Genomic DNA, 16,931 nt, shown 5'->3' on the forward strand with positions numbered 1-16,931 from the left:
TTTATTACGGAAATCAATCCTGTAAATGTTAACAAAAAGTAAACCTTCATTCATGTTTTGATGACATTATTTTGAACGTGCTGCAGATTTCTTTAGCTTGGCCGTTGACTGAAAGAGGTGTTCCAATTGTCATCGGAATCTCACTTTCAGATGAGTCTTTAAAAGTTAGCCAACTCTCTAACGCCATAACTTTAAAAAGAGGCCATCCATCATCAACCCCTTCATAGGCTCCATATACGCCCCAGAAGCAAGAACCCAAAACCCTCGTATGCTCTTTAAACATCAGACCTATATATGAACGTTTTGAAACATGATTAGTTCGCAAGCTTTATGATGACTAAATCATTTAAGCAACTGTATTAATTTACAATGCGCTACGACAAGTATACATTTTATTGAATCTGAACCTTTGTGCATTTAAATGTATTATACAATGTTTAAACTGTAAACGCTATGGAATATGATCCGGATACGAAGGTAAACTGCAGGGTGGGTGTTAAGCACTACCAATCTTTCCCACTTGGCGTCTCTCTTTCTGAATGCGGCAGTGTTTAGCTATATCAGCGTGCAAGCACTTTTAAACCTTCATTATGATACTGACATAGCAGCATGGCGAGTAGGGGAAGAACTCAGACTTTCTCTTACTTATCAATGGGGACAAAAGCAACATGCCTGGGAGTCCTACGGTTATTATTTATTGCATTTTCTCACGTAGTGCAAGCCAACAAACAAGGTTAGTTCTTTAAAATATTATACCGTGTTTTCTCGAGGAAGCAGCTAGCAGTGAACTGGGGGTAGAGTTTGGCTAGGGAGTACTCAGCGGCTAATATCGGCAATGCTTGACACTGTAAAGAGAACATGATAGTAAGATAGTCTATCTGACACATTAGTGAGTAGCCACAGGGATTTAGTTTGATATAGCTCAATGAAAGACAGAACAAGAGCAACATAGATTAAGCTGTGATGCTAGCCAACTAGCCATCGAGTGGTAGATGATTAGCTTGCGAGCTCCATTCGCTCATCATTCTCCTTTTCTGGATGTTAGCAAGCCGCTTGTTTAGTAATCTCCAACCGCTAGCATACTGAAGTGGATAGTTATCTAACGCTAGCTTGCTAATAACACATAAAAGACAGCAAGCTGACAAGTGAACTCACACGAGTTAAGTTAGTTACGTTAAAGTAGCACGTTGCACTGATTAATATTGTGCGTTCTGGTACTTCTTTCTAGCTAACTGGCTAATGTTAGCTATGTTACCGTGACTACCGCCAGCTGACTCGCGAGCTGTGGCTCCAGGTCGGATGATTGCGGGTAAATCCGCAAATTGAGACCCAGGCTTCTTGTCGGCCTGAATTGCTCACCAATGTCAGTGTTTGGCATGTTTTAGTCGGCATTTAGCTATAGCTATCTGCAAGATGAGACTAGCGCCGTAGGCAAATGCTTTTTTTTTTTTTTAAGTAAATACAATTTTAGGCGTTCATTGAGTTGACTTCTGTGTAGACATGGTTTAACTGGTAGTTTTATTAAAAAATGAAATATAGTGACATTGAGGAGGATCTATTCCAAGTTTGAACCTGACTAGCTAGATAAGTTAGCGCTGGAAGGTGAATTAATTGTACAGGTTTATATCACATTTATTTGTGATGTATGGAGAGTACATGTTAATTTATAATCTGTGTCTGTTTACGTTCTGTCAATCTGTTCGCTGTCATTCGACCGTGTTGTTAATGTTTGCATGTATTATGTTGGCCAGATAGGTAGCTAGCATGTTGACAGTTGATTTGGTGACCGCTAACTTGCTACCTAACGGGTAGCTAACTTGGCGTTACTGTTTCTGAAAAGTAGGCAGGGTGGAGTGACACGTTTTCAGTTTTGATAGTGCAACCATTCGATAAGTTAGCTCAATAATGACTCGCTGTTGACAGCTCAGCAAGTGAACTTTAAAAAAGCATTTAAAGCGTCTGTTGCTAGTGCTTTAACCAACGTTACAGAATTATTAGATCACTTGGCTAGATCAAGAATTGATTTGTTACTAGGGTGGCAATTTGGCTAGCCAACTATCCAGATAGCAACATGTAGAAAAGGACAAGTATCTTTGCTGGTTAAAAAATAAAATAAAATCAGGAACTAGCTGTTCAGTACATGCCCAGAACATTTAGTGATTGATTAACATAACCATATTATTAGCGGCACTTTTTAGGACGGTAAAATTTAGCATATATTTCACAATGATACGCTACTATACAACTTGGTGTCTTAGGGGTAAGGATCACTGAGTGAGGGAACTTGAATTGGTACCTCAAGATAAGAACAGTTACTGATTAAACAATGGATAAAGAAATGAGTTTTTTTTTTTAGTGACTCCTAAAGAGATTGTCCGTTCAAAACGGCACAGGGGGCTGTTCTTTTACTGGACAAACCGCTGCATTCACTGTTAAATAGGCTGGAGGACCAAGTGATATCCTCTTGAAAATACAAATGATCAGATGTTCTGTAAAAAAAAAAAAGGGAAAAAAAGAAAGATTAACATGTCTTGTATTGTGCTTTTTTAGTCCAATTAAAGTCTTATTAAAGACTAAATTAAAAGTGTGCTCTATTGGTGTTGTCACTGACTACAGTCAGACCTTATATGTGGGACTGTTGTGCTTTTGAGGTTTGTCTTATCCTGATCCTTTGAACTTTGAACTCAGCTTGGCAAAAGAGTGTGTTCTGGAGATTTTTATCACTTGCTCTGCTGTGGGTTTTGTCAGAAGGCTGTGTTGTTTAGATGGAAATGTGAGCTCACCGTGGTGTAGATCCCGGAATGACTGACAGGAAGTGACAGGCGAATCTTGTGAGTGTTCTCAGGATGTCGGAGCGCAGAGGGCTCCGTTTGGAGATTTGCCGTTTCCATAACAGGTCTGCTTTCAGAAGTGCCACAGTTTGCTCACCTCAGTTGTCATTGCACAGGGCTCATGTATGAGGACCTGCATATATGCAAAGCACAAATTGTTTCTATTCATCTTGGTCACTGCTTGGTTCGATTGTTTATGATCGTGATTTTGACTCATTTTGCTTTGTTTTGATATGTTTTCTGTCTGTAACTGACTTGACTTGCCTAGTAACTAATTGACTTGTCGATGCCCGTCTTGGAAAAAGATTTTTAATCTCAGTGAGCCCTTTCTTGGTTAAGTAATGGTTAAATAACAAAACAAAACAAAAACAAAAAGACAAGCTGCAAGAAGAGGGCTCGCATTTAAGACCTGGGAAGCAGCAGAGGTCACTGATTTCCCAACGCCTTAGCCACGCCCTGTGGAAAGGCTGTGCTTTCAAACACTGTGGAGGGTGATGAGTCTTGCAGTGAAGATGGATTGGTTTACACTGCAGTCACTGAGTGTTTGTGACTCCTGCTCTACGTGCCCTTAAAGTCAGCCTCAGCGTGATTCAATCCTCCAGATTAGGCTACTCTGGGAGGCTGGCAAACCTCAGCAGTAGGTCAGCTAGACCTGAGGCGAACTGGGGTTTATTCCATATATAGTGAGCTCACAATACACAGTCCAGACCCTGTGTGATGTCATAGTGCGCTCACAGTACGCTGTCCAGGCCCTGTGTGACGCTAACCCGGCTAACGCAAAGCGTTCTCGCAATATTGCTGCCACGTAGTGGTAATGCTATAACAATTGACAACACATTCCAGTAACATTGTTAGAACGTTTTGTGTTGGCTGGGTGCTGAGTTGAGAGAGCGAGGCCCGTTTTAACTATTTCATGACCATGAGACATCTGTATCCCTGAAAACAGATCATTTTACAAGCTGAAACAACAGCATGCATGCTGACTTGTGTTTTTAACAAGGTAGCCTTGTTATTTATTAAATGTGGCGAACAGGTGCATCATTCCTTGGGTGAGGCAAGGATGGGGTAATGGCTTGATATTTAGCTATGCTTGAGCTCAGCGGTCAAATCAGTGTCATGTTGGTGGCGTCAGTCTGCAGTCATAGTAAAAAAGAAATAAAAGAACAGTTATTACATAAAAGAATAGGCCTATTACATAAAAGGTGCTTTGATAGATTTGATGAAAACCATTACATAATTTTTTACATTTTACAGTTTGATGGATAGTGTGCTGTGCAGTTCTCCGGGATACTGACTAATGGGGGATATCTGGGGGAAGGGAGGCACTGATCACCGGAATCTTGAGCCCAACCGTGGTAGCAGTGGCCTGTGGCGCTGTCAGTCCATGGAGTTCGGGGTGCGTTCTTTTCTTTCAAACCGCCTCTGGCACGGCAGAGTGGTTATCCTGTGTAGTCTGTGTGCACGTAGTCCAGCAAGAAAATAAATACTCACATCCTATGCAATAGGGAAGATTTGCATTCAGTCTGCAACCATAATATAGCAGCTCATATATGGAAATATTTAGCAGTTGTACTGTAGAGAGCAAATGCTGGACGTTTGAGCAGCAATGTCGATCGGTGTGTCCGGTCCCAGAAATGTTGTAGGATTAGCAGCATTACTGAGGCGATTGAGACCCTCTAGTTTAAAAACAGGCACACTCAGTGGGCTGTGTTAATGCCACATGTGCAGCTGTGCTGGGTCAGTGGATGTTTGGCTCAAATGGGAAGGAAGATGTACGTGCAAGTGTGATATTATGTAACTTTTTTGATCACATGAAACATTAAACAAATGCATGTTGGGAGAATGACCTTGAGTCACATTAGTGGGGCTTGCGGCTGCATGAGCACCGCTCCTCCTGCGCTGCTGGAGCAGAGGAATCCCTGGCACTGCGGGGCAATGCACCAGCAGCTGGAAGGTGCCTCTTATTCCGTCTCCTATCGCTGCCTCGTACGAACCGCCAGACAGCCGTGCTGCTTTCCCCCTCTCCTTCCGGTGATTTTCTCAGCAGGGGGAAGCTGTTGGCAAGACAGCTCACTTATTCTACTGCGCTAGAGCCGTGGCTGAGGAAAGCGGTTCGTCCGACCATTGTTGTCATGTTGTAGATTTCTGTGAGAGTTCAGTTGCTTGGCAGCGGTATGAATGGCAGCAGTATATTTGCATTAGGCAGCTGTGGAGCGCTGGTGGTGATACGTGGTGAAACCCCCATGGCTAATGCCCACTCAACGCCTGGGGTTCTCTGCATTGCTCGTTTTCGGTCCTTGCATCTTTCCTTGCTCCTTATCCTCCACCTGGCATCAGTCGTGAAGGTGCAATGCGAGGAGTCGGGGGCAGAGGAATCGAAGCAGCATGCATTAGGCAAATGGGACGTCCTTGCTCAGTCAAGGGTCCGTTTGGAGTCGTGTCAATCGCAGACGTGGCAGATTTGGAGAGGTGGATACTCGGGTGCATCAGTGTTTATACGTAACACGTTTTGAAATAGGGCTTCTGCAACGGTTGCACTTGCATATCCTTACTGAAGCTTCCTCCAGGGGACCTCACTCCTCCAAGGAGCATTTAACAGGCTGGGATGTCCTTAAAGATGGCAGTCCTCCATTGGGTTCCGGGTTATGCGAGGCTCAGGGAGACAAGGGCAGATAAAATGAGCGATTGGAATGAACGACTGGAGATTAGGGTGTGTCTGAAGACGACAGGTCGGATCTTAGCAGCCGTGCCAAAACTTCATGGGTGTCACTTTGGCAGCTTGTCACGTTAATCTGCCACGCTTAGTCGAGTGGGGTTGTAGTTGGTGTTGAAATGAGTGTTCTGTGGTGAGGCGTGGTATCCCGTGTAAGAAAGGGCAGAGGGTAGAGAAATGCTTCCTCATCTCTACAAGGTCCTGTAGCAATTGCAACAAGCGTTGTGCAGCTTTCCTGTAGGTATGGCTTTGGAATGGCTCCAGGTTTGGGCTTTCTCCCCTTTGATCTGGTCTTGCACATTTGAGTTGGACTACGTGGGAAGTGCATCTGCCTTCCTGGCGTGGTCTCGGTGCTTGGTCTGCTTGGTCCGGTGAGGTGCTTTTATTGCCCGTGAGGCGCAATAAAAAGAATTGGGGACAAAGACTCCTCAGTGAAGGCGGTGGAGACCTACAGAAGTGTGCTGTGCAGCACATGAAGCACGCTGAGCGTCTGCACGCTAGCCCGGGAGGTGAACAGCCGCCCGTGCTGTAGGACCGACTGGTCTGTGATTGGTGTCTGGGGAGAAATGCTTCCCCTCTGCGTTTAATGATGCGCGAAATGCGAGCGCTGAACACTCAGGGCGAGTGGCTTTGCATTTTGCAGATGAAAATGGAAAGTTGTTTCATGCCCCCGTCGTGACTTCCTCTTCTGTTTATTTGCATGCGGCTCGGAGTGCCGGTTCAGGTCTCACCCACTGCAGAGTGCGCGCGACTGTCCAGCGGCATTGCTCTCAGTTCCTCTCCGTCCGGTCCTCTTCACTTAGTTTTCTGTGAAATTGTGTTTTTTTTTTTTTGTTTTGCAGAGTTTGGCTCCTCCTTCTCTTTCCCTCAACCATTAAAAAAAGTTTTTCAGTGAGCCTCAGCTTACAGAGAGAAATTGCCTGTCCAGTTGAATGGGGAAGCAGAGATGATATTGTCAATATGAAAGTTGGTGTATCTCAGATACATTTACTTGCTTTGAGTTGTTTCAGGGAATACAAGTTTGGAGGTGGTCAATTTGACGTGGTTAATCTTTTCTAAAACTAGTTGAAGCGGGGCTGCCCTACCCTGTTCCTGGAGATGTACTGTCCTGTAGGTTTTCACACCAACACTAACAAGGCACACCTCATTCAACAGCTAGAGATCTCCTTGAGCTGCTAATCAGTAGAACCAGGTCTGCCAAATTGTGGTTGAAATGAAAACCTGCAGGACAGTAGTTCTCCAGGATCAGGGTAAAGCATCCCTAAGTTAGTCTCTTAACTTCTTCAGTGCATTAAAACCGTGAAGAAGTGTCACACAGCTTGAAGGACAGTGTTTAAAAAGGATGTCCTTGAAACCTCCAAATGAGCTGAAAGGTTTTTTAGTCTCCGGTCCCAGTGGATGCTTCTACGGTTTCAGTCAGGTGATTTTTCAGCGTGTGCACATGGGCTGTAAATCTCCGGCGATTGCAGCGTGCGAGAGTGATGCAACACGCATGCGCCGCAGGCCAGCCCCGTGGCGCAAATAAAGTCTGACCTTATGACAGTATAACAACTGCCCGCTCTCTGTCTGGCCTGTGTATCATCCGGCGTGACCCCCTGAGCCAAACATCTCACTCACGCTGAAGAGCTTGGACGCTAACATTGTTAACTGCTAGCGGATTCTTCTGGTGCTGCATGTGTTAGGAAGGGACTGCGTTACCGGGGACTTGCATCATGGAAGTGGAAGCCTGCTCCTCCCTTCCTGTGTCCCCGGGCTTCCCCACAGGAGAAGAGCTGGCCTCAGTGGCAACACGCTTCACCGGGTGGCGGGGTTTTACTGACGCAAGGAGAAGGAGGCTTGCGCATCGCTAAGCAGCTATTTCATTCACCCAGCAACTGGAGCTGGCTAGCTAGCTCATTAATGGCCAGTCTAGTGGAGGTGTCTTTAGCTTGGCGGCTTACCGATTAACTATAGTTTTCATTCGGCTAGCTACCAATTTTCAGATGCTTTCATACCAGTTATCTTGCTAGCTATTCATTTATTTTTTAAAATGAAATGGACCATCATTTTTAAAAATTCTCTATTTATGTTCTTTATTCATCTGAGCCCTGGATCTGCTTGAGAATGAATTATTACTTACTTACAACTTTTTGGTTGCGGATGTGCATGCTAGTTCATCCTTTCTGGAGTTGGTGGACGATTACCCAGTGATGGGTCTGCACATATGCCATTGTGCATTCCAAATTGAGTGAAAAATGAAAACTTCCGGGTTGTAAAACGATGTTGGTGTAGATAGTGTGTTTATCTGAAGCGCTTTCTTTCAGTGTTTGTGTCGCTCTCACTGTAAAGGATTAGAATCGTGTGAGTTACATTTGATTAGATAAGATCCCAGGTCCTTTTTTGGAGAGGAGGTGTCCGTTTACACACAGTGTATGCGATTCAGCGGGAGAAGGTCCTTAAAATGGTTTCTCATGTCTCTTACTGGAGTATTGCAGCTTTGTATGACTGACTGTAACCTTGAGGGCAAAGCAGGATTTATGCTTCATGCAGAACCCGGCAGAACAGGCTGCAGGCTGTTCCTTTCTCATTTTGCATTGCCCCGTGTCACGTTGGGGCACCGTGAAACCATGGCCTTTACCCAACGTCAGTAGCAATGCGGGTCTTCGATTACCCACAATCCTCCAGGATTCCTGTAGCCGTCAGCATAAATGTGTGCACTGCCTGAGGTGGGGTAAATAACATGGGAGTTTTACCTTGTTGCATAACTTCCACGGGGCACGAGGTGTTCTTGCTGGATGAGAATGGCTGCACAGGCTGGCGTCTGTGTTTCTCAGAACTGAATGTCATGTACTGCAGCCTGTTGCACCAGTTTGACACAAGTTTGCTTGCAAGTTAGGGTGTAAAGTGAGCTGTAGGCTAAATGTACGTAGTTGGTTTTAAACTAAAGATCTTTGTTCAGTTGCACAGTGGTCTGTGGACAATTGTGCCACATCTTAACTAAGTCGACCGTGAATGATTCCATGAACCTGAACATTGTTGCGAAAAAGTGAGGATTTCATCTTCAGGCCAGGAAAAAAACAATGACGTGTGCGGAGGGAAAAAAAAATGCGTCTTGCCCTTCTGACAGTAATGTCAAGTAATATTTAGGCCAGCTAAATTAACACATTATCTACCACGATGGCTACCGCCTATTCCAACTGGTAGCCTAATTTGTTATGGGCCTTTAGTGGGTGTATTTCAAAATCACGTAATAGTGTTTTATCCAATAGGGGGTCGATCAGAAGTGGAAGGCAACAGTCTGTGCTGTGGCACACCCTTTCACCTACCGTTTCCTAAGCTGTTGACTTTGTTTCTCTGAAATGGATACGTAGCCAGTGTTCTTGCATTACAGCACATTACGTTTATTTGGCAGACGCTTTTGTCCAAAGCGACGTACAAAAAGTGCATACCAAAGGTCACTGGAACAACTGCAGAACACAGGTCCGGTGAAGTGCAATACACAGTGTTCTTTCACTTTGACGTTAGTTCTGTTTTTAAAATGAGACTGGGCAGAGTGGACAGTCCACCCTCCTTATGTATTTTTCTCTTTATTCAGATGGAGGGAAAGCAGAGACAGAGAAGGGATCACAGTACAGAAAATGGAATCGAACCTCAGCCAGCTTGGGGGTGGAGGGGGGCGGGGGGGGTGGTCCATATATGGGTTGACAGATGGCTGCCCTGTTGGCTGCTCGTCATGCTCTCCCACATTTAGACATTTTAAACTTTAACTTTATTTGGAGTGTTTTTCTTTCTGAGAATGCCGGAGGGCACTTCTTGGGAGAAGTTACCGGCTGCAGATATGAGTCATTTTGTGCGGTTCCTCTGTGCTGTTCTCTCTGCGGCCGGTGTTCAGGAGCAGCCGCCTAACACAGCTTGCGGCTCTGCGGGGGCATTTCGTGCTCAGTGCGCCGGTGGTAACCCATAAGTGATTTCCGCGTCGTGTGTTGAGCCTTCGATGATGGATGCGTAACCCCCGTGTTCGTTTCTGAAAGCTCCTGTCATCGCCTCACCTGTAGCCTCTCTCTCTCTCTCTCTCTCTGTCTCTCTCTCTCTCTCATCGGTAACCCTCGGTGACAGAACTGTCTCGCGCGGCGTTCCGGAAGCTTCCCAGTGCTCTGGACTCTGAATTCCCTCGTCACCGTGGCGGGCTGCAGCCGCGCGCTCGCAGAGAGCCCGTGTGACGCGTGCCGTCGCGGCTGACTGGCGCAGGGCGAGGGCGGCTTTCGTTCAGCCGGGTTTTTCCGCCTCGGCGATTGGCAGTGCCGTGCGGGGCAGCTCTGAACCATACAAGCATTCGTCGGCGGTTTTCTTCACTTCCGAACTCTTTGTACATTATTATCATTCAAATCATGATGTGTCTTGTGCATATTTTACAGTGTGTGAGTGTGTCTGTGGCTGTGCTGTAAGGCTCATATTGCGCGCTCAGTCTCTTTTAGTACCCGTGATAAGTCTCTCGGGCTTGCTGCTGCGGTGTTGAGCCTGGACGTTGGCCTGAGGCCGCCGCTGTAGACCCTGAACGCCAGCAGCATTCCGCCACAGCGCTGGTTATTAATAGAAGCTGGAGAGCCGCGCGGCGGCGGCGGTAGCGGTAGCGGTAGCCTCTGCTGTTCGCGCGGCCCTGCCGTGGCTGGGCTCTGCGCGCGCCCATACGCTGGCCTGCCTGCGCAGCGTGTAAACAGAGCCGCTGTAGGCAAATAAACAGGAGGCTGTGGAAGTAGATTTTGCTCTCCGTCGCGCCGGACCCAGGCCTGCCGTGGCGACGTCTCTCCCTCTGCTGTCCGATGTCCCATCGCCAGCCTGAGTGCCTTTCTACCGCTGGTAGTTGAGGCAAAGTGGGGCTCTGTCATTGAGACATAGCGCTGTGATTCCACGTAGACTCCCAGAGAACAATCCCACTGTCCGGCCTTATCTGATTGGTTGTGGGTTCTGATGATCCTGAACCGGACCTTGTTCTGTGGCCCTCCTGGGAATTTCTGCTGTGCTTTTGTATTGGAGGATAATGATGTCTGAATCTGATACACTTGCAGAAAGGCAGTTATTACCCAGACTGCCCCAGACGTGATACCGTACTGCATAGCAACCCTAATGCCAGATCTCTTTATGTTTGCAGCATTCATCCAGTCAGACACAATTTTAGAGGTACTACATTTTGGCGAAGGAGGCCTCTTGCAGGTGAGTGTATGTTCTTGTCTTCCATCTCTGAAACCATGACTGAAGCCATCTTGGTTTTTAAAGTGAAGCTTTTGCTGAAGCTTATTTCAGTGCTGCTGTGTAAGTGGTGCTGGTCTCTGTGCTGCTGTGTAAGTGGTGCTGGTCTCTGTGCTGTGCTGCTGTGTAAATGGTGCTTTTGTGCTGTGCTCCTGTGTGAATGGTGCTGGTCTCTGTGCTGCTGTGTAAGTGGTGCTGGTCTCTGTGCTGCAGTGTAAATGGTGCTGGTCTCTGTGCTGCTGTGTCAATGGTGCTGGTCTCTGTGCTGCTGTGTAAGTGGTGCTGGTTTCTGTGCTGCTGTGTAAATGGTGCTGGTCTCTGTGCTGCTGTGTAAATGGTGCTGGTCTCTGTGCTGCTGTGTAAGTGGTGCTGGTCTCTGTGCTGCTGTGTAAATGGTGCTGGTCTCTGTGCTGCTGTGTAAGTGGTGCTGGTTTCTGTGCTGTGCTGGTGCATCAGAAGCAGCGTTTGTTGCCTCTGCTGCAGAACTCATGCAGTCATGCAGCAGGGAGTCTCTGAAGAGCTGTGTGAAGCTGGCAGTGTTATCTGGGGTCTCTCACCACATCTGAGAGAGACAGACAGACACAAACACACACACACACACACACACACACACACACACTCATACAAATACACACACACACACACACACACACTCACACATACAAATACACACACACACACACACACATACATACAAATACACACACACACATACAAATACAAATACACACACACACGCGCACACGCACACACATACACTCATATAAATACACACACACACACACACAGGGCAGCAGATTGAAATCGGACCGCTGACAACCTGCCCCCCAACCCCCCCTCGGGTTTGGAGCTGCTGTTTTGTTTATATGTGGGCCCCACACCTGTGCCGCCTGGTTTGCACACAGTAGCAGCTGAGGACTCTCCACCAATCACTGAGCAGGGTCCCTTGGAGCAGCTGAGGGCTCTCCACCAATCACTGAGCAGGCTCACGTGCTCCCTGACCTGACCCCAGAGAGACCTGCGACTGCTTTAGTTTGCATGTTTCCCTAAAGAATGCGTTTGTTCTGTTTCTCCCCCCCTCAAAATGCATGACTCTGCGTTGTCAAATCTGAACTGAAACGCCAACCCAAGAAAAATGATGAACTGGCATTCATATGTAATACGAGTCAATGGAAATGAGCTTCACTGTTCATATGGCTGAAAATGACAGGGAATCTTAATATGTTGGTATGTTAGTGATGACCAACAGCATAATTTGTATAATTCCAGACCAGCTTTCCTTTTGTGTTTTTATTTTTATTTTGCTGATGTACTGAGAAGAAAAAACTCAGCTGGGTGTAAAAAACAGTACTTTGCTCATTTGCATATTTTTATGAAGCTGTTTGGTAAATATCAAAATGGATATTTTTCAAACGTTTTAATTTTTTTTCAAAGGTATCTCTGCTTTCTAACTTCTAACTTTCTAATTCTCTTCACAGACAGAGTCCGACATCGGACTTGGTTCATATCATCAAAAAAGGTAAGACTTCGTTCACAAATTGGGATTTCCTTGACTTAGTTACCTCCTCACACTACAGACACATTGCATGTGGCAGCAATTAGTGAATGCATGTGGAGTTCATTTGCACATTTACTAGTTCTGTGTATAAAGCAATAAACTCCACCACAGTGAAATGGTAATTCCCCAAATCCAACTGTCGCTTTTCTGAAGTATATTCTTCTGCTCTCAGTAATATTGAGGAAGTTGATAATCACACACACACACATGCGCACACACGTGCGCATGCCTGGCACACACACACACACACACACAGGGAGTATGCTTCTGGTAAAGGAAATGGGGAAGGACCTTGCATGTTGGGGGAAGAAAAATCAGTAAACAAATGGTAGAACCCCAGTGCAGATTTACAACCCTCTCAAAATAGTCTTCTTGCTGTGGGAAGGTGATCCCGGGATTGCCCCGCCTCGTTCCAATTTCCGCGCCCTGTCCTACCCCAGAAAGGAGCATTCACTGATCTTGGGGTTGCCCAAGACTTTTTTTTGGGAGGGGGGGGAGGGGAGGGGGGGGGGGGAAGTGGTTGTGGTATTGCTTGCATGTCCCCCTGTGGTTGGCTGATACCGATGAGCTTGCAGAGAGCAGAGATGCCTTCAGATGTTGTGAAAACAGACGGAGTTGTCGGGGTGGCGGCTCAGGAGAAAAGGCTGGCTGCAGAGACCTCGTGACCTCCGGTCCTGTCAGTCAGCTGAGCTGTGGTCACCATGCCTGTGCCAAGTTCACTTCAGTTTATGAATCTTTTTTTTTTTTCGTCAAGGCGGTGTTGAAACTATAAAGCCAGAGCATGTCAACATACCTAAAGGAATGCTTCCTTTTTTTTTTTCTCTCTTCTTTTTTAAAATGTGCATTGAATTCTTGAAGCAAGTTTGGTAGCCTGAAGTGCTCCACGCCCACCCTCCACCCTTCATCTCTTTAGCCAATGAGGTGGCTCCAGGTTGGAGGTCTGACTACTACCTCAGAGCATACATGTGAAGTGGCTTCCTGTGATTGGTCCATCAGCCTTGCCTGTTTGCGTAGCTCAGGCACGCCCAGCAGACAGAGATACTAGTGGAGTGACATCATTAAGAAAGACTGAGTGAAGAGAAGATTACAAAGGAACAGTATGTTCCCCCTCCTTCTAAAAGTGTGCTATTGTTGTCAGTAATCTTTGGGGTTGTTACCAGGTCTTTGGAAACGTGGTTATGAAATGGTTGTTACCTGTGGAGAGGTCAGGTTGCACAGCACAGTTCTGGATGTTTAGAACGGATCCTCCATGATCCTGCTTGCTCATTTAATTGTCCGACTGTTCCAGTAGTTCTGTTTTTCCCCTCATAAACAGGAAGTACATGTAGCTGAGCAGTTCCTGGGGGTGAGATTGTTGAATTGGGAGAGAGACAGTCCCTGTAGGGCTGTGCAAGCTCCTTACTGTCCTGCAAGTGCTCACACACTCCTGCTCAGTAGGATCTGTGTGTGTGTGTGTATGTGCGCGTTTCTGTGTCTGTGTGTGGGTCTCTGTGGGTGTGTGTGTGTGCGTGCCTGTGTATCTGTATGTGTGTGTGTGTGTGCGTGCGCTTCTGTGTTGTGTGGGTGTATGTGTGTGTGTGTGTGTGCGTGCGCTTCTGTGTTGTGTGGGTGTATGTGTGTGTGTGTGTGTGTGTCTGTGCCTCAGTGTGTGTGTGTATGTGTTTCTGTGTGTCTGTGTGTGTGTATTCCTGTGTTGTGTGGGTGCGTGTATGCCTGTGTATGTGTCTGTGTGTCTGTGTGGGTGTGTGTGTGTGTCTGTGCCTCAGTGTGTGTGTGTATGTGTTTCTGTGTTGTGCGTTTGTGTGTGTGTATTCCTGTGTTGTGTGGGTGCGTGTGTGTGTGTTTCTGTGTTGTGCGTTTGTGTGTGTGTATTCCTGTGTTGTGTGGGTGCGTGTGTGTGTGTTTCTGTGTTGTGCGTTTGTGTGTGTGTATTCCTGTGTTGTGTGGGTGTGTGTGTATGTGTTTCTGTGTGTGTGTGTGTGTGTGTGTATTCCTGTGTTGTGTGGGTGCGTGTGTGTGTGTGTGTGTGTTTCTGTGTTGTGCGTTTGTGTGTGTGTATTCCTGTGCTGTGTGGGTGTGTGTATTCCTGTGTTGTGTGGGTGCGTGTGTGTGTTTGTGTGTGTTTCTGTGTTGTGCGTTTGTGTGTGTGTATTCCTGTGTTGTGTGGGTGCGTGTGTGTGTACTAGTTATCGTGAGCACAGAGACATTGTGCCGGTCCATATGATAAATTGTGGCTTTTCAGCTGTCACCTCTTTCTGCTTCACTCAGAGTGTTAATCTTCTGCTGAAATGATTTTTTTTTAGAGAATGTGCGAGACGTCCTATTCACAGAACAGGGAGTGCGTGATTTTCTCAAGTTTGCGTTTATTCTTGCACCACAGCAAAGCAACGAAACGTAATTGGCTGGTCCAAGACATGTGATGAAGGATCTAGATCTCTTGTCTAGCTGTGCTGGATTCAGTAATGGCATGTAGCTAATGCAGGCAGTAGCTTGCTGTAAGGAGTGACTCTTATTCTTTAGAGAGCCCCCTTGAGTGGTCGTCACAAACACTGGTAGACTTTTTTCCACTGCATCTAACTGCAAGTGCGTCTAAAAGGCCCAGCTGAATATGCCAATTCATTATTATAGGGCCAGTATAGTGCGTAGATTTCTGAGAAATATTTCCTTTGAGGTTGTGTTCTTGATAGGCTGTGGTTTCGGGCGCTATTGGTAACGGTTGCTGCAGTAGCTGCAGCTGCCAGTCCAGTCCATAAGGCTGAGCGTCTGCACGCGAGCAGAGTGCACTGGTGAGCGGTGTGGTACATGGTTAATTCCAAGAAATGCAAAAAAAAAAAAAAAAAAAAAAAAAAAAGATAAATTTGATATTGAGAAGATGAAAGACCGGTCGTCAACAACTCGAGAACATTGGCGACGGTCCAACGAGAATGATTGATTCTGAGATCGTTTCTGATGATTCTGAGAAGCCGCCATTGCTGCCTTACGCCTACAGCCCGCGGTCTGACTGAGCCAGCGTGCGATTCATTCGGCCAATCGGAGGCCAGTCTGACGCAGCTGTTTCTGGGCACGTGCAGTGCTGTGCTGCCCCTTCGTTCCCCCCCGGTGGTACGCAGTCGTACTGTTTTTGGGCTGGCCTCATGCCCTTCTGTGTTACCCACAGGGACCAATACTGAGCAGGCCCTGTCCCAGCTCTGCCCATTGATTCATACGTCACATGGCCTCAATGCTTGACCTCACGGCACAGTGTCCTGTGGGGAGCGCCCGTAGGGTCAGTTGTAGGTGACAGGGTCTGTAAGTGCACTTTTACCCTGTGCATAAATTAGAAATATTTTTTGGGGGAAAAAAACTGACTTTCAAAAACTACCCTTGAAAGGCTGTAGTTTAGGCCTTTTTTTTCCCTTAAGCAGCTTTTGGAAGAAGACGTGGTCAAATGGTGTCCTGTTTTGGTCTTGTTAAATTTATTAACAAAAGGGGAATAAAACTGAAATAAATGTGTTTTGCAGGTAATTTTGGAGCGTGACCCAAATTCTCCCCTGTTGACAATACAGTAAACTGCTTTGAGACTGAGAATATTTGCTTGCTCTGTGCAACCTGAATCTGGTGAAACTGAAGAATGTGTAATTTGATATAGCTTTACTTTCTACGTGGTTTTTTCATATAGAATTCTGGCAGTTTAACATATTGGTTAAACCTGCTTTTCTTGTTCGATGGTTAAATGTTTCTGATGATGAATGTCCCAGCAGTAAACGGCATGGGATTTTCCCTCTAGCCCTGAGAAATGAGAACGGGTTTGATCAGAGTGGCAGATTACTGTGCAGCGTGAAGGAGCCCGGCCCGCTCCTCCAGGAGGTTATATGTTTGATTCCCAGGGGCAGCGCTGTCGTTGTGCCCCTGAGCAAAACACTTAAGCCAAATGGATTCGGTAATGGATCCAGCTTTGGGTTGTGTGTGCAGGAATGTGTGCTGTGTAAGTCACTGCTGAACGTGAAGAGTGGGGGGGGGCGTGGGAGGGGTAACGGAAGGCCCTGATAAGGAAATTGAATGTGTGCTGTAATTAATGCACTTTATGCTCTCCTCCCCCTGACCTTTGACCTCCCCCAGTCAAATGGATCTTTTGTGATCTCTTGAACTCCGCTCATACTGCAGGAGAAGCTGTTTTATTCGCCTGTAGTGCCCGCCTGCCTAAGTGTCTTTTAAAAAAAAAAATATATAATTTTAAAGTCTGTGCATTGTTGCCTCCAAGCCATTTATATCACAGTCAGAGATCTCAGAAAAAACTATAGTCAGTCTTTAGCTTCCACTGTTTCACATTTCTCTGGTTTAAAACCGGCATAGCGAAGGTTCTGTCTCTGCATTTGTGTCATTAGCGTTTTGGTTGATTATTCAGTTCCTTTGTTCTGTTTTAAGTAGCGAGATAGCAGAATTATTCAGAGCTGCCTCTGAATGGTGCCATGGGAAAGTCCTCTGGTTAGCACAAAAATGAAATCTTTTGGGAGAGCTTGCAGAAAAGGTATTACTGAAAGGTGAGAGGTGGCTTAGCCTGCATTGTGTCATGTGAATGGGGCCTGCACTGCCAGTTAGCTGTTAACCAGCGTTAGCTGTGAGT

General features: G+C 46.3%; 1 protein-coding gene across 3 annotated transcripts in view; it reads left to right on the plus strand.

Annotated features, from left to right (window-relative positions):
• Nucleotides 1-575: 575 nt before the first annotated feature.
• tmem131 (transmembrane protein 131) overlaps nucleotides 576-16,931 on the plus strand; it is a 49,327-nt gene continuing 32,971 nt past the window's right edge. For all 3 annotated transcript variants that reach the window (XM_035393828.1, XM_035393829.1, XM_035393830.1), the window contains exons 1-3: nucleotides 576-733; nucleotides 10,673-10,734; nucleotides 12,249-12,289. In XM_035393828.1, the coding sequence (XP_035249719.1) occupies nucleotides 610-733; nucleotides 10,673-10,734; nucleotides 12,249-12,289 (227 nt within the window). In that variant the 5' untranslated portion in view covers nucleotides 576-609. The remainder of the gene's footprint in view (nucleotides 734-10,672; nucleotides 10,735-12,248; nucleotides 12,290-16,931) is intronic.

The sequence above is a fragment of the Anguilla anguilla genome, chromosome 15 (genome assembly GCF_013347855.1).
Source record: "Anguilla anguilla isolate fAngAng1 chromosome 15, fAngAng1.pri, whole genome shotgun sequence".
Taxonomy (NCBI): domain Eukaryota; kingdom Metazoa; phylum Chordata; class Actinopteri; order Anguilliformes; family Anguillidae; genus Anguilla; species Anguilla anguilla.